Source organism: Strix aluco, chromosome Z (assembly GCF_031877795.1).
Source record: "Strix aluco isolate bStrAlu1 chromosome Z, bStrAlu1.hap1, whole genome shotgun sequence".
NCBI lineage: Eukaryota > Metazoa > Chordata > Aves > Strigiformes > Strigidae > Strix > Strix aluco.
Genome location: NC_133971.1, coordinates 77,860,943 through 77,879,136, shown reverse-complemented (window position 1 = coordinate 77,879,136; position 18,194 = coordinate 77,860,943). Strand labels below are relative to the sequence as shown.

The window sequence follows — 18,194 nt, the reverse complement described above, 5'->3', positions numbered from 1 at the left end:
GTTTGACATCTCCAGCCAATTTCAATTTGAGTTGAGCTTTTGCTTTTTTAACCGGCAATGCCCTTGTAGTTCTCAGTGGGTATTCATCCTCTTTTCCACCTCTGGTATACTCTTTTGGTTTTGAGTAGACTCAGAAGCTTGCAATTAAGACCAGAGGTCTCTTGGTCCACCTACTTCCCTACCTTTAAAGGGGATGGACTTTGTGCTTCCAGAAGAGAGTTCTTTAAAAAGTCCCAGCACTCACTAGCTCCTTTATCTTCCATGGAAGCTTCCTGTGGAATCCCTCCCAAATGAACTCTGAGGAAGATAAAGTTTGCTCTTCTAATATCTAAAACCCTTGTGTTAGTACTAACCTTCAGCATGCTGAGCAGGATCCCAAACTCCACAATAATGTCATCACTGCAGCCAAGGCTGTCACTAACTGAGATACTACAAAGGAGGTTTTCTTGGTTTGTGAGCATTAAGTTCAAAAATGCCTCAATCCTGATTGGCACATCTAACATTTGTATGAGGAAATAGTCCTCTACGCATTCCAGGAACTAGATGGATGGCATGTGAGCTACTGTATTGTTCTTCCAAAGAAGTCACCCACAAGAACCTGGGTCTGTTGACCTGAAGCTTGTTTAAGTCACCCACATATTGCTTTGTTGGCCTTATCGTCTTGGTTTGGAGGTCAGTAGCAGATGCCTACTGCAAGATCCCCCTTGGAGACAATCCCTCTAATCTTGACCCAGAGGCATTCAACAGGGCTTCCACAATCACCATAGTTATTCAATATTCTCCTTAACATAGAACGTGACTCCTCCACCTCTTCTTCCCCGCCTGTCTTTATGAAACAGCGTATAGCCATCCATCATGGTCCTCCAGTCATGGGAGTTGTCTCACCATATTTCAGTTAATGCTAGGATATCATAACTTTCTGACTGGGTGCAGAGCTCCAGTTCCTCCTGTTTGTTCCCCAGGCAGCATGCATTGCTATACATACCCTTGAGGCGACTGATCTTCTAGTTCACATCTTGGGAGGAAGCTAAGGAACATTTGTTATTCTATGTTACTAATGCTCCTAACACTTCAAAGAAGTCTAATCTGGAGTAATGTGTTTTCACAATCTTTTGTGTAAATGCTCCACTTATGCTCCACTGCTGATCTTTTATCAAACTTATAACACTTAACAGTTGATAAAGAATTTTAAACAGGACTTCAGAGCACCCAGTGAATTCAGTGATGAAACAGTATTGATGTAATTTACAATAGAGGAGACAGTTCAAATTTTAAAGAGCTTAAAAGACAGAATTCTTATGTGAACTGGTTCTAAACACTTACCTACACTGAGAAGTGCCTCAATAAATTCTTCTGCGATAACAGGGAGAGGAAGGCGAAATATGTCATAGAGAACTTCAAGCAGACCTCGCTGCCAAAAAACAACACAACAGGAATTTTATAGCTTTATAAAAATTGTCCTTTTGTTCACTATAAATACTGAAGCTGAGATTTTTATAGAGTTCTAAAATTAGTGTATTTGTTTCAGTGTTTCTTTTTTTTGATACTATGCATATTTTCATAAATTCAAATAATCTGGAGAAGAAGGGAAGGAGCTTGTTTACTTTAGAACTGTGCCTTAACATCACTATGAATTCTAAAGCAGCTCGGGCTACTTCAATTACAGTTTTTTAGAATATTTCTGCTGCTACCATCAGCTTCTTGGTTTAATAGGTAATTGGGAAGAAAGATTTTTATTTGTGTTAGATTCAACTCTGATTTTTATGCTTTAAATTCATAACTGCAGATACTGTGAACTTGCTTTGAGTTGTAACCAGAGTGAAAAATAATTTATGTACTTTTCTACCCTACATTCCCTTCCCTCAGACATACAGGGTGTGCTGCATTCTCACAGGAGTTTTATAATGGACTTGAACTTGGGGGTCAAATAAACTTGAGGGTAGTGGTCTCATAACTGAGTCTGTGTTTAAGATACTAAATTGTTAAAATGTTAAGAACATGTTAATTAAAACACCTAATCTTATTCCTACATCAGTACTAAATATGTACCACCTACCCGTATTTCCATATTTGGTATACAGAGTACCCCAATAAGAGACTGAATCCCAGAATTTCCAGGTTTGCACAGGCTGATAATACCTAGAAAATATTAAATACATAATAATACTCCCTCACCAAACAAAAAAAAGGCATTAGACACACTGTTAAATTTGATTTTCAGTTTCAGTACAAGCACATATGACAAAAATTACTAATCAAACATTTTCACCTTTAAGTCATCTCCCTTCCAATCAATAATATCTAACAAAACTTAGTAATCACAAAATTTTGTTTCCCCATTAAAAACTATAGCGACTTTTGCCTTTTCTACTGTGAACAGTATTTTCAAATTATCTGCAAAAATAACATTTACATGGAAGAAGTGACTGAAAAGAAAAAATTGTCAATATTGAATCTTATACCTGAGACATTTGCATCATCTTGGCAGAACTGTGAAAACTTTCTCCATCAAAAGCTGTATCTTAACCTAACAAATTATTCAGTTCCTTTTAATCTCAGGTGAATTCTAAACAGCAAGTTTAAACATACTTGGAATAACATTCTCTGTGAACCGTTGTAAACCATCTCTTCCCAGATGATCAGTGGTCATCTCCAGAAGTTTCAAGACAGTAGAATAAAATCTGCACCTCTCTTATCACTTGGTCCTTTTTACACTGTATTTTTACTCAATTAGTTTAATATTTCAGTATTAGTAAGGAAAACCTTCAAATTGTTTCTAAATGTTACAGAATACCAGCTAAAGCTTACACTGATTTTTCAGTGTCAATTTGTATACAGTCTATTCATTAAAAATGTAGCTGCAAAGACAGTAATCTTGCTCGTTTCCTTGACCACTTCTCTTCATACTTCACAGAACAAATTAAAACTTATGTAAACATGCTGTCCAGCAAACAAGTTTCTTCAAAATGCAACTTTTAAATGTACAGAAAGAATGCAGGTTGCACACCTTTTTGTCTTACGTATCATAAACCCAAACCGTTATTCTTTAAAAATTACTAACAAATGAGAAATACCACCTACTCATCTATTTATTTTCACTAATACAAACTTAACTTTAATGATATATCCTTTATATGATCTTGAAAGTCCTCAATTTCAAAACTTTCATGTCACAAAAACTTAAGACACACACATGTGGCCACAGACACACTAAGGGCATTTAAATATGTTCCACAGAGCAACTCAGAGGCCTTTTCCAGGAGTGGCAATATCCCAATTGCAATGCAGGAACAGATTTGGGTGCTCGCAGTCATAGCTGCATGCCCCAATTTTATCTCTAAGGACACGATTGCACATGAGGACATAGCAACCATCAGCTCTGAAGAATAACCCAGTCTGGAAAATAAGGAGAGCAGAACAGTAGAACACAGCAGATAGTACAGACAGGCAAAAAACCCAACCAAAAAGCCGAAACAAAAACCAAGAACACCCTCAAGCCTGGTTTAGCTACATGTCCTTTGAAAAGACAGTGTAAGGGCATCTTTTTAATAAAAACATTTAAGATGCTAGTCTCCAACATAACAAGTAATATAAAAAAGGATGAATACGTAACAGTGAAAGTGTCATGGCAATTAACATATTCCGAGACAACTGTTTCTTCAGTCACTTGACCTTTCAGGCATATGCTATTAGTTCTAAGGGTCTAAGTAAGAGAAGATGCAGCAACACTCATATCAGAAACTGCTTCCTAGAACTTTCAAAGTTGTCACAAACTTCCCAAGCTTCCTCCCAAACAAGTGAGAACACATGTGAGAAACTTCTGAAGGATACCTGGGTATTAAATTAAGCTTAGTGATTATTTTCAGAACATTAAAAATAAAGCAAGTAGTATCACAACGAAAAAGGCTTTCTATACAGTCTGAATATTTCCTCAGTACAGCCTGTAAAAATCCTACTCAGAATTTTGTTAAACGGTCATATCAACTGATATAGTTTATTTGCAAGGCACTGTCTTGACTAAAAGAATGAGCAGTCCCTGAGGCAGTATCTTCATATTACATATTGTAATATTGCAGAGAAAAGGATTTAGAAAACTGCAAAAACCTGCTTTTTCGATTTAGAAATGTCTCCTACATGAAAAATTCCAAACTATGTCCATCTGCAATTTCTTTTCAGCTACAGCACCTGGTAAACGTAGGTGCTAATGAAACTATTCTGTTGGTATCTCTTCACATAGACAAAAAGATTTCTTATTTACAGTGGCAGAACCATCTCAAAGGCAAATTCTTCAATATGATGTTACTTTCAATATCCTCTCACCCATCAAATGTCAAAAAGTACCATCAAGGTACATCTTATAAGGTATTCTACATGAGGCGTAAAAAGTGCTACATCTGGTTAGCAGAATTTATCAAAGAAAACCATGTATGCATCCTCCAATTTTACGATATCAAAACACATCTTAGTAGCATTGTAGGAAGGTATTGATAGAAATTAGACAAATCGAATGAGATAGATTCTGTGTTTAAACAAACTACTCTTATACTAGAAAGTAAAATTCCCTTTCCAATCATCCAGCTTCAAACAAACAAAAAATAATCTTACCTGCCCACGATCGAAATGCTGCCACTATTCCCATTTTACTAGCTAGGAAGCGTGCTTCTCTGTCCTCCCTGTCATTAAAACAACAAATGTCACAATACAGTTAATTACTATAAAACAGCGTCGCTAACACAGCAAGTAAAAAGTAGTTAACTGAGATTTTAGATAGGGGACAAAATCCAGAATAAGAGAAATATTTTATGTATGCATATATATTTATGCAATACGTATACACACACACAAAGATTAGAAATTTTAAGTATTGTTACTTTTTCTTTTTCAGGGGAGTTTCCATGGTAGGAGGATAACATCACAAAGTAAGCACCTGTATGTGGTCAGATGAATCACTCTGCACCTCTGACAGTAAGTCTACAGCAGGGACCTAGAGATTTGGACCTTATTCAGTTATCCACACCTAAGCATCTAATGCCATTTAATAATTTAAAAAACTGAGTAATTCAAGTTGGAAGTAATCTCAGGAGGTCTCTAGTCCAAACTCCTGCACAAAGAAGTTGTCAGCTATGAGACCAGACCAGGTTATACTCAAGGTTTTATCCAGTTGGGTCTTAGAAACTCTCAAGGATGAAGGCTGCAGGACCTCTTAGGACAATCTGTTCCAACACTTGACTGGCATCGCAGAAAATCCCACCCTGCCCGCCCTTATATCAAGTTGGAACCTCTCTTGTTTCTATTTCTCTCTGTTGCTTCTTGCCCTTTCACCACCACTAAGGGCCCTGGCTACATCTTCTTGATAACATCTTAACAGGTATTAGAAAGGCTGATAATCTGGGGGAGGGTCCCTCCCAACCTTTTCTTCTCCAGGCTAAAGAAACCCTTTCAGAATCTTAAATGCTTAACAGTATTTTAGGAATCTTCATTCTAACCTACTGTATGCAACTTCAAGTAGTTTAGTCATTGCTTTTATTTTCACTTTGGAAAGAAAAATAGCTTAATTCCAATGCCATGAACACAACTGGTAGCACAAGTAGCAGCACTAACACTTACTTGAGTTGTCCTTCTGCTGTGTCTGGATTATGCCTGTAGTGAAAATCTGTGTAAGGAGCTAAAATTCGCTAAACAAAAGAAAGACATGCATTACTTTCACATGAGAATACAGTTAAATGGGTCTTCCACTTTCCTCAGTCCCACTCCAATCTGTCATGTTATTCCTGCTTTACAAATCATTATGCTCTTAGCCTAAAATGTTGTATTTTTAAAATTTTGCACTAACACAGAGGGTGAAATCCGAGATGAAAATTAAACATTTTCATTAGTAATACAACGTTTAATTTCTGTCACTGAACAAGTAAAACTGAACCCACCTCTAACTCCACATCTGCTCGCACATACTGTCGGGTTTTTGGATGATTAATGAGGTGCAAAACTGTAGTTATCAGAGCCTCATTTATTCGGCTTAGCTGACAATCAATCACATTTTTCAAGATGGTACTTAAACCACCCCGAAGAGCCACCACCTCCGGATTCTGAAGTGCTAAATAAAGAAAAACATGTCACTTCGGCCACTGATAGGAAAGAAAACATATCATGGCTTCCAATATGACAAACTTGTTGTCTCTTTAGTACGTTTATCTTTTTCTTCCTGAACACTGCTGAGGCACATTTAAAGCTTTTAATGGAACTGACTGACATTAGCAATGAATTAAGATTTTGGACTAATTTACCATGAACAAAAATACTGGTCAGTCATCACTGTGCAGCATTTTCTCAACTTATTTCCAACCAAGTTTCTATAGAGTAGTTTCTGGATTTTCCCACAAAAATTGTTTTGTGCTTCACTGGACTGACATGGATAAAACATTTATACTCTAATATAAAGATCACTTATTTATTTAAAACAGAAGTTTGTATCTTGAAAACATTGCTGAAGTTATTTCTCATTGACTGATTTGAAAAAAACTTTAAAAATCAGTACCCACATACAAGTATAGGGAGTTAGTACAAACCACTGTCCAAGATAGACTTTACATGGACACAAATACTGACTTCCAGAAGCCATCTAACCACAGTACCGACTGTAGAAATTTTTAAAAGGAAGATGTTTCATAGTTCTCTGAACTCTTGTACATTTGTCAGCATCTCACGTATGGAATTCCCCCTACTTCCAATCCATTAGTTTTGGAAACATGAACTGCAGCAGGGAAATGTTTTTAAGGTAAATCAAAAATTGGCAAGTCTTAGAGGGAAGAACAGCACCTGAAATCTTCAGGTACTCCACTTAAGAGATTTTGATTTTAAGTTAAACTGACTTTGTTTGATATCAAACTAATGACTAAAATCCATGAAACTGACATTAAGAATATTTAACATCTAAGTCATTATTAAATAAATACTCTTAATGATTTGAATACAATCTATTTACTACAAACCCACAGAAGAGAATCTCTTAGAAAACTGTTGACAACCATGTCAAGTTTTCTTAATTAGCTTTCAGTTATCTTACCTAGTTCACAGATAATGGCTATACACGCTCGAACCATTCTGTCTCTTTCTTGAAGACCATCGTTTCCAACTGCTATCAAAGAATTAGTAATAGAACTGGGGAACAATGAAGCATTCACAGTGATCATCTGCCAAAAATGAAAGAAAAAGCCCTCTGGTTTCTTCATAATATTTCTCTAAATATACTCACAGATTCACCAGCATTCTGTTTCCTAGATACAGCCAGACAGACCACTACATCTATTACTTAGTTGTATCCAGCAAATCCTCAGAACTATTTCTTTTGTTGTTGAAATTATTTGTTTGTTAATTTCCTTTACCATTCTCTTCCTGCTTCAGTTTTTTAATTTTATATTATCTTATCAATAGGAAAGGCTTAAAAAGATGACTGTTGCAGAAAAAACTATGGATAGCCTTTTCATGTTTTTCCAAGAACTTCTGTATCAACAAAAAATGCTATCCAATGACACAGAGTAGATTACAAACTCCTCTAGAAGATTCATTCATACTGCAGCAGATTCTTCAACACCTATTTCAACTGTTTAATTAGCCAAGACTAAAATCTCCTGTGTAGAGAGATCCTTAGGTTGCTGCTAACTACGAGACAGCCAACAGAAGAAGCTGCTACAGTATTTGGAAAGAAACTGTCAGTAACACCCCTATATCCTCTTGCATAGTACTTAATCTTCCTAGAACTGCCCTGTAATGCGACTTCATCATAAATTATATAGCTATGGGACAAAAAGCCCCACATACAGCTTAAAAACATTAAACTGAAAAGCAAAGATGAAAACAAGACCTGCATCCATTATTCAAGTCATTCTTCAATTAAAAAGAATTTGCAGTAAGTTTGAGACAGAGTAGAAGAACAGATTTTAATAGCCAATGTTTATTTACACTACTGAAGAGGTCCTGCACTATGGAAATCCTCAGCTGCTAGTTTAGGACAATCAGAATTTACACCAGATAAGAAGCAAGACCCTGTGCACACATTAAAGGCAAAAAAACCTGCTCCAAAAAAACACACCAGCACTCTTCACCCTCCCTCAAATGAGGCTTTTGACTGCAAAGGCTGAGTGGCTGTCTGTTCACATTTTTTCATAGTTTTGCAAAAATTAAATATACATATCCTCTATAACATGGAACATTGCTAAACAAATATATTACTAAGGAGGAAGTAGGTCTTTTTGTCTGTCTGACTGCTTAAAAGGGAACAGTGTAATGTGTTATAGGCAACTCAACCATGTCAATTTTTTTTCTGCTAATAAATAAGTGACATGTAAAAAAATACTCAATAGCCGTCAGACACCTAAAAACTTAAGGTTAGTTTTCCAAGGTTTTGTGTAATATCCTTTTTGTTTCCAATAGAAGTAAGCTTATCTTCATTATTTTTCCAAAATTCTTTTGTCCTATATTCATTTTGCAGCTCCCTTAGACATCTTACAGATATTTGTTCAAAGGGGATTAATTGCTTTATCTTCTTTGCAGAGGATGTTAAAATGAGAAGATATCAACCATTATCAACACTTTAGCAGTTTTATTTTTAAGACATATTTTTGAGAAATTTCTTGTCATACATAACGTTATCCCCACAAAACAGGAAGCTTTAAGATAGGACTCTAGAGAAAAAACAAACTCTTCCCCACCCACACAGTCTTTCACTTTTACAATGGCATGAAGTAACAAGAATTAAGAATACAATGGGTGTACTAATCCACCCTACAAAACTGTAAGCTTTTTTCTTACAGATATTGACATGTACTTAGTGCGAGGACACAAGCAGCCTCTTAAGACTGTTCTGCTTCATTGTTTTCTTTGGTTTTAAGACATGAGAAGGAAAGATTTCTTTTAATATTCAATTCCAAATACATTAGTAGAATAAATATGAACTTTTGCATTTGCTTTCACTCTGCTCTAGGTATTGAAATGCAGTTCTAAAGACCAAGGACAGGTGATGCAAGGCTCTTTACAAGCAGCTATGATGAAGTAAGTAACAGACTATAAATTTGGTCTTTAAAGATTCCTTTAAAAGGAGGAAGAAAGAAGGTGGTTCATATTGTACCTAACCCCAACTTCTGCTTTGAAAATAAAACATCCTGCCTATTAAATTATGAAAAAATGGTCTTACTGACTTCTATTAGATAGAAAAACATTTTCTGAAGCAATTTTGTGGCATCCTTTTCATGGCTGCAGACACTGCTAAACTGCAACGCTCTTATTAGGAAATGTAGAGGTGATTCCAGTCAAAAGAGACAGTGAGCACTGAAAGCCTTTAAACTTTTTAAACTTGGTTTTTAACTTTAAGTTGTCTTTCTTTTCCCTTCCTATACTACTTTAACCTGCACATATTTTAAAACAAGTTTATCATTAATTATCATAAATTCATAAAACAGGATTAATTTTATATTTTGTTCTACTCTATGAAAAGACAGGAAAGCAAGAGAATGTTTTATTTTTAGAGTTTTACATCTATGTTATTCTTACATAGGCATTTTTCTATCAAAGACCAGGTTGAATTTCATCCAGACTTTGAAACTGAAAACAATAGTTCTGTGATGCTGGTGGAACCCAGTTCAGCTCTTCCATTGCTCAGAGAAACTTATCTCCTGCATAAATGAATTAACTCCGTTTCATTTTCCACTCATTCTCCTCTTCTAGACCTCTATATAACGTTTTAGGAATCCTAGTATCAAACCAGGATTTGAGTCTGAGATATTGAGGGAGATGAAAAGAGATGGAAAAAGGGCAAGAGCAGGGTGACAAACAGACAGTGTGAAAATACAGAATGTGCCATTCAGGACATGTGTCACAGTATTTCTTGCAAGAGTTTCTGAAGTACTGACTGCTCTGTGCCAATGAATGCTTAACTAAGTAGCCCAGACATGACATGAAAAAGGTGTTGGTAGCCAGGTTAGGTGGCTTTGTCTGACATTGTCTTTTAAGAAAAAAGGATATTACAGGTAGCAAAAGATGTTAGGAAACATCTTTCATCAACATAGTTGTCAGCATCAAAAAATCATCAACACCCCTGCAAGAGTGCACATTCCATGCATGTACATCCCATGCACAGCACCCTTGTAGAGTGATGGGGAAAAAAAAAAAAGCACTGGTAGTCACCTGTATGATTTTTTAAATGCTTATCTTTCAGGATAATTTTTTCAAATCAAACTAATGGATTTATTTCTCTTGCTTCCTCTTGTCTCTTTCAAGACAGAAGTCTTTGCTCAACTAGGAAATGCTCAAAAAAGCCCAGGAGTAACGAGGACAAATTTCTGATCCAAACCAATTATGTGTTTTCATTCCATCTTCTTATTTAAGTTATTCTGACTCTACACTGAAGCTTTTTTTTTAAAGCAGATTAGCAAAGAAGTTTTATAAATTGTGACATCCTCAAGGATCCATTCCTTTATGGTTGTGTTATTTGTTTGTTTATGTTTGGGGTGGTAGTGGTGTTGAAGCTTTACAACTCTTTTTGGTGCAATAGTTAATCAAGCATATTGTCTATTCTGTAAGACAGAAACCAAGTAAGCTCATTGTAAGAAAAGAAACTGTGTATCAAACTTTCATATTTTCCACCTAAATACACATGAATATAAAAAATACATATACACACAAAACAGATTAAACACACGCAGTGCTCCTGGGGAACCATTCTTCCAACTACTTCAAACTTTACTCAAGTCTTTGGTAGTTTTTCCTAAGATGCTCAGTAGAAGAATATAAGCACGACAAGAAAATAATGAAGTCCAGTGGAAAGGCAGAATACTATGTTGCGTGAAAAAAATACCTTCAGTAGATGCATATGCCATTTTCTCTAGGATGAACTTGAAAATGCAGCTACCACAGCTTCAAACATCTCATATCCATGGGTACACAATATAATAATGATAGCAGAGTAACTGTGTTTTATTGTGTACCTTAGAAAAGAACTATGGATAGCATCACCCTCTATGGATAAAGAAAGAAGGCTAGAAGCATTCCTTCAACTGATTATTCCAGCCATGGCAATTTGCCTCATTTCTCAGATGGCAGAAAATCTCCCATCCTTGATTCACAGATGCTTAAACACACTATCAATGAAGTTAAATCATTAGATGAAACTTAATAATATGGTTCTTATACCCTTGCATTCATAATTTGATTAAGTTTTTCCCAAATCTTGAACAGTATGGTCTCTATCAAAGGCAAATTAACAGGATTTTTCTAGGCCACTCAAGATTCTCAGTGGTAAGAGATTAAAATCACAAGTATCAGCACTATCCTTCCTTCTTTCTTTTGAATTATCAGCTATAATTTCTCCTCACATGATAAAGGTAAGGTAAGGTATTACAGACTGTGTGAAAAAAAACTGCTGATGGAGAAAAATCAGGAGTCAGTACTGGCATAGCTGATAAGACCATATATAGTTAGATTTTACCTTTCTGACTAATCGAAGTGCTTGCGTTCTTTCTACTTCATTACTCTGCTGTATGTCAATGCACCTAAAAAAGTTAACACACATTTTTGTTTATAACAAGACTTACACCTTAACTGTTAACATATTATGTTAATATTTATACAATTGAATAAACAGAAGAAAAAGAATATTATGATTGTTTAAAAATTCTTTCAGCAAGCATACTCATTATGATTGATCAATTAGCTTGTTTATATTTTTCAGTTATCTTCACTATAATTAGATCACTAGAATGTTCTCAAATACACAGTGACAAGGCATAATGGCTTCAACAAGTATTTTCTGAGCTAGCTGCCTTTGTCATTTCGAAGGAGTCTAAACAAAGTATTTGTAATGTTTCACATCAACAAGTTTTGTGTTCTCCGATCAAAAAAGTCCTTTTGCTCCAACAAAGCTAAACAGCACACTAAAACTATGTGTCTATATTTATAAATAGAAACACACACATCTATATCAGCATATTAAATCCAACAAGATTTTAACAAAGGAAGCACTAGAAATGCTAATATTTACATCAACTCATCATGCTGATCTTATTATCTCATTGCTAGTTTGACCTTAGGTATTCTTCTGTTGTGTCATGGGTTATACATAGACTACAAATTCTTGGGCATGAACTACTTTTTAGCCCTGATGCTGTACTAGAGGCTCCAAAGTGCTATGATAATACAAAGAATCAGAGAAACTCCCATAAAACAATTTAAGACATGAAAAATACTGATGCTTCAACCTTCTAACACCACCACAGATTAATTTATGATTAATGGCATTTATGATTGAAAAAGACAGACATTTTTTAGATATCTCGTAGTATATATTAGGACAGCATTTTATTTGGATTAGTTGCTTAGATGTAGTATCCTTGCATTTTTAAAGAACATTAGTCATATTGAAGAAAAATGGCTTTTGTAAAACTACATACCAAGAATGTAAGAAGATATGAAAACACTTTTTCTCACCTGTCTCAACCATGAAAATGCAAGTGATCTACCATTGCACAATTTACAGCAAGAAGGAAGAGAAAAATTACCTGGCTATCAAGTAATCCACTTTCAACTTTAGCACCTTCTGGAGAATACTGGAGTCTCGAATGAGATAGCGGAGGGCTCTCAACCCCGCTGCTCGCACCTCTTTTGCTTCATTTAGTAAAGCTAACCTCAGACTACAATGAAGAAAACAAGGGGGACAAACAATTATTTAGCAGAAAGTAGACTTCACCATCTGACATACAGCTACTACCAACTCATTTAAAATATCATCTGATTTTTAAAAAGAAATGTACTGCATTACTTTTCTGTCTTGAGATATTCGCTTGTACAGCCTAGAAGGCAAACCTTCACCTTGCCAGCAGATGTAGACAATATATTAATCTGAAAAAGCCACAAACCGATTTTTTTCCCCAAAGAACAGCTTGTGCATCCATGGAATGATATATGACCGAGACCTGTATACGACTTGATATTTGACAACACAGCTGCAGACAGTATTAGTCCAAGAAAATTAACAGGTAGAAAGCATTTCCTCCTCTGCTAGACTGACAACCCGTAAGCATGAGTCCTTAAAACAACGTCTTGACACCTAACAAAGACAAATGTGCACCTTAAGTAATTACATGCACCACTCACTAAAGATGTTATGGCACCATGTTAGGTTTACATGAAATAGGACAGTCATAACTTAAGAAGGCCCCCACAGTACAGATTTCTACATATTTCATTTCAACATGTAACCAAAATGTATCTCTCTTTAGACAGATTTTGAAGGCATTTTCCTCACACAGAAGTGAGCTTTCCTAAACACAACTGTGAACTTAATGTAATTGCCTAAATTCACTATCTAGGTAAAAAGTAGTAAGATACTGAAGGTCTCTAGAGATGGAGTGTGAAAGTATTAAGTGACACACTGTCCTTCTGAACGCCCGCAAAAGATTTCCCCTTTCCCTGACTACAAAGGGGGAGAAAACCCCCCAACCTTCCAGTGACATATTTTTGTAGGATTCTTTCAGCAGACATCTAAGAATGTAAACAATTCAGCCAGTGAGACTGAATTTCTACTTATACAAATGGCTTGGTTTTTTTCTTTTATTCTAGGATCATCATGCATGGTAATCAGCTACTTCAAGGCCAAAAGTCTTCTGAATCTTTCTGGAGATTAATTGGCCTGTGTAAGAGTCACTGTAACAGGAACCTACTTTCAGGTGATATCTAGACAAAGTAAAAAGGCTGAAATACTATATGCAAATAAAGATGAACTGATTATTACTTTCAGTACGAAGTAGGAAATTACTTCAGGAAGGCCATCTCTGCTGTAATATCAAATATCCTTCTTCATATGAGTGCCACTAATTGCTTTTATTTTTTTACCTTAAACTGAGCTTGAAACAAATAAACAGATTCTCAATACTGTGATGTTAAGAAAAAAATCTTGCTCTAAAAAAAGCTGCAGTAGAGGATTTATTTCCAAAGCCATTCAAGAAAAGCAAATTAGCTCTTCAATTGTGCCGAGTAGGTAAGTATTCTTTAGATCACAACTCATGCTTTGTTTCTAGTTTTGCAGCTTTGCAGAGTTGGAAGTCTGAGGGATGAGCATACAAGACTCAGTTCTACTCAATGGTATTTTTCTACTTGGACTTTTACCTCATAGTTTAAAATTGGTTTGGATATGTCAGTTTAAGACACTTCAGGAGTCTCCTTTTAGGGGTGAAGTTACCCATTACTTATGTAAACGGTGTTGTTGCTATCTATGACATTTCTTACTAGCCAAATACTCAATCTGGATTTTCTTCCCCCTAACCAAGTACATTACTTTTATATTTGAGAGGAAAATGTTTCTCAAATAGTGATCAACCCTTTGAAAGCTTATTCTACAATAACAAGGAAGATATTCTTAATTTGTAGACAGAAGTTAATTTAAGAATTGGCAACAGTGAAACCACTACAAAGGACAACACTATCATGAGCTTCAAAATCCAAAAGCAGAAGGTACCAAAAAGGGATGTGTCACTATCTTTAAACAGTGAGAATGCAATGAAAATATATAGTTAGCGAGAAAGATATAGACCGAAAATAAAGGCCTTAACAATCCATAACAGTCCAATGAAGGTAATGACTCATAGAAGCGTACAAGGCTGAACAAAAATCTCTCCATTAAGAACAAAAACTAAATAAAAACCTCACCAGTTAATGACTGAACTATAAAAACTTGAGAGAAACCTGACCTTATAAAGACAATGAAGATATACTACAGCAGGTAGAAAAAAAACTATGTAGGAAGACCTGTGTGTGTGTGTCTGTATGTGTCTACATGTTCTGACTTCAGCTGTACCTCAAGAAAAAACTTGAAAACTTAAAATTGGACCTGCTGGATAAGCCAAAAGGAGAAGAAGGAATGAAGCAAATAAGAGGCCAACAGACATACGACAGAAACAAGCATTTTCTTCATACTGAAACATTGCTTTAGAGATTTGCATGAAGATTCCTGTCCTAAAGCCTTTTTTATTATGCAAAATATGAGTTAGACTAAGATGTGAAAATGATGGAAGAACTGGAGGAAATCTATCAGTAAGTATGGTAAGCAGCTCACCAAGCTTCACATCTAAGTGTTTGGAAAGAACATTAACATGATCTATCTGCATATGTTCGCTAGCACTGTATAGTAAACGGTAGTGGCAAAGATGGAGAAAAGGCAATAAACAGGTCTATACAAAAAGTATTCCAAAGGGTATCCAGAGGGCTGCTTATGATCTTAAAATAAAATCACCTTAAAATAAAACTGGTTAGCCATATGAAGCACCTAGTAGAGCTTACACAAACTATATTCTACTAATCTTTTGAAAGTCTTGAAAGGAATTATTATAATAGTGTATAAAGAGGCATAAAGTGTTGCTGAAAATGGTATTAAGGGATATAAAGACATTATAGAGTGATGAAAAGTAGTTTCAAAAATAAAAAAAAATCTGAAGAGTTTAATTCAAAGAGCAGAGGTGAATGGAAGAGTTTTATCCTGACAATTTTTTTTGTCCTGATTTTTATCCAGGTTCACAGTCTCCTTTTGTAGGCAGTATTTAGTATACAATTCCTGATTTGGAGGAAGAGGGGTGGGGATGGGAGGGCAGAAATACAGCGGGCAACGTGGTTTATATTAATAAGAATAGGATGGGGTTATGAGAAACTTCAACAGAACTGAAGAATTATCTGTATGCATAGTTAACAAGGTGGTAAAGAAAATTCTAGATTGTTAGATGTGACTTGTACATCAAGACAAAAACTGTGTAATAAACCCATACTACATGATTCTAAAATAGCTAGATCAAGAAAATGATTGATATGCACACTCCACATGCATCTGTGGCTGAAAATGCTGAAGACATCACTATGACTCTGTAAGAGAAAAAGTAAGCGCAATACTATTTGGCCCAGTATTGTAAGCATCACTGCAGAAATGACAATAACTTCCTAAGACAGCACTAAGGCTGATAAACATGAAGACTGATAAAAACTCTGGAAGAACTAACAAAGGATAGAATACGAAAGGATATTCGCTACCTATTATAGGATCATTCTCACACATTTTTCGAAAGCGTATCATCCACTCACTACAGAAAACCACGGTTTTGACAAATCTGATCCAGCCAGGTAATTGCGAATATTCTGAATTTTACTTTTATGGCCAAAGCCTCTTGGTACATTACTAAAAGACCTCAAAAGTTTGAGGCCTACCAACACTCCATTTTCTTCATGGCTCAAGGCTTCCTCTCATCTGTCAATGGTATGGTGCTCTGGGAACCAGGAAGACCCATCTACACTGGGAATGACAACAAAATGCGCCACTATTATCTCCATCTGCTGGCAGGAAGAAACTACAGTCAGGCACGTGGACTAAAAAAATTCTAAAAAGAGAATGAGTTCTAAGAAATAGATGTCTAAGTTGAGAATAACTGCAATTATTGCAGACTGCAACTGTCTTTAGTTTGGGTAAATATTTTATCAAGGTTACTGGCCCCAATACCTAGAACTTTATAGGAAATCTATAATTATTCTTGAAATCACTGATTCACATAGTTTAATGCTGTAAGGTCAGCCATTCATGCTTCACAAATGCAGAAAACAAAGTATTTCTTCCATTCAAGTAACTTCATTGTTTCAAAGAGAACCAAATTTGTTCTACAGAAGAAAAAGTTTTCCCTACTGAAATCTACAATAACGCTGGGAACATCAGCAGAGCAAACTAGAAACAACGTAAAGTTCTACTTAGCCTATGTGACAGTAATTTCCAAAATTAAAATGTTCAGTATTTGAAAGTTACTCAGAATAGCTGTATAGCAAAATAATATCCAAACAGAATACTACTGCAGAATGGCTATAACTCTGTAGAGTAAAATTTTTAAGTTTGCCTGAAAAGTCTGTATTGCATGAAAACAATTCAGTCTATAAATATTTCTGCAATCAGGATGATTATTGTGGTTAAAATGTGAGTATTTGTGTGGTATCCTTGAGTTTGAAAATTATCCCTATAGCAGAATAACCTTCACATATGCATAAAAAATTTGCTTCTCATGTACATACACAGAGGAACCATTGGACTGACCAAAGTAACAACACTAACCAAGATCATTTTCTTCCTGTATTTTTATTTTTTTGAGAAGCCATTTTTGGCATTTTTCTAAGTAGGGGACTATTTATGTGGAGTGCTGAGAACACCATTTTTCTCTCTTCCTTATCAATATCCATACTTGTGTTTGGATTAGCAGATCTTTCTGCAAACTTCCTCCTATAAAAACAAACACCAGTATTTGCATAACCTTTTAAAGCTTGTATTTTAAAATAATTGGTAAAGAACTCTGAATTTTAAAGTTCTACTCTTAGGTGATGTTCAGTTCCATCAGAAAGCACTACAGTAGATTACATAAATAAGATGGGAAGATGATAACCTATTAAAGCTTACAGCAAAATAGGCATTCACAAAAATATACTAAGTTTTTTTTACTTTTTAGTTCTACTAAAGAAAATCAGTTCTACTGCAGAAAACCACTTAGAACATTTCCACAAGGAACTACACAAGTTTTCCCAACATGTTAGTTGAAGTGTGACTAGCTTTTCTAAACTTGCCTTCTTAAGTCACATAACTAAATTGAAAGAACACAAAATCATAATAAATACTAGATCTTTGTTGTTTCTGCCACCAATGCTGAGCTCAGGACAAATTTGTGATGTCTGTGTAAAAACACAGAAGCTATAGAAATAAGCATGTCAGAAATGGCAACAAAATATAAGAAAATTCCACTTTAAAATACAAAACCAGGGCATTTTAGTAGCAGGGAAAACAATGCTACAGAGATATATACACACCAAACTAACATAAAATGTTTATCTTTAAATCTTGATTCTACATCAAGTGTATGCTCTAAATTGTGTAGGTGCACATTTCTACTAAAAGTGCCTTCTGTAAGTACTGAGATCCTTACAGGTATTTTTACATCTGTGAGGAATACAGTAAAGAAATCCACACTTTCAACTTGGAGGTTTTGTCCCCTCTCTTTGCCTGAAAGCAACTGATTTTACTCATTAAAATATTTGTAAGGTATATGTTTGCATTATGAAATTTCAGACACATTAGAAATACAAAATACTAGCTCAAAAGTACAAATAAAGTTTATTTAATTGCACCTAGAACAATT

General features: G+C 35.3%; 1 protein-coding gene across 6 annotated transcripts in view; it reads right to left on the bottom strand.

Moving 5' to 3' along the window:
* The window catches only part of RICTOR (RPTOR independent companion of MTOR complex 2), a 101,881-nt gene that overhangs the window by 50,759 nt on the left and 32,928 nt on the right, over positions 1-18,194 (bottom strand). For 5 of the 6 annotated variants that reach the window (XR_012621733.1, XR_012621731.1, XR_012621730.1 and 2 more), the window contains exons 5-12: positions 12,549-12,680; positions 11,480-11,543; positions 7,064-7,190; positions 5,925-6,094; positions 5,608-5,675; positions 4,606-4,673; positions 2,057-2,139; positions 1,324-1,411 (exon numbers count right to left, since the gene is read on the bottom strand). Coding sequence is in view for 1 of the 6 variants with exons in the window: in XM_074813291.1 (XP_074669392.1) it covers positions 1,324-1,411; positions 2,057-2,139; positions 4,606-4,673; positions 5,608-5,675; positions 5,925-6,094; positions 7,064-7,190; positions 11,480-11,543; positions 12,549-12,680 (800 nt within the window). In the remaining 5 variants the exon portion in view is untranslated. Of the gene's footprint in view, positions 1-1,323; positions 1,412-2,056; positions 2,140-4,605; positions 4,674-5,607; positions 5,676-5,924; positions 6,095-7,063; positions 7,191-11,479; positions 11,544-12,548; positions 12,681-16,236; positions 16,321-18,194 lie in introns of those variants that run through there. The other variant, XR_012621734.1, reaches the window with a different exon arrangement.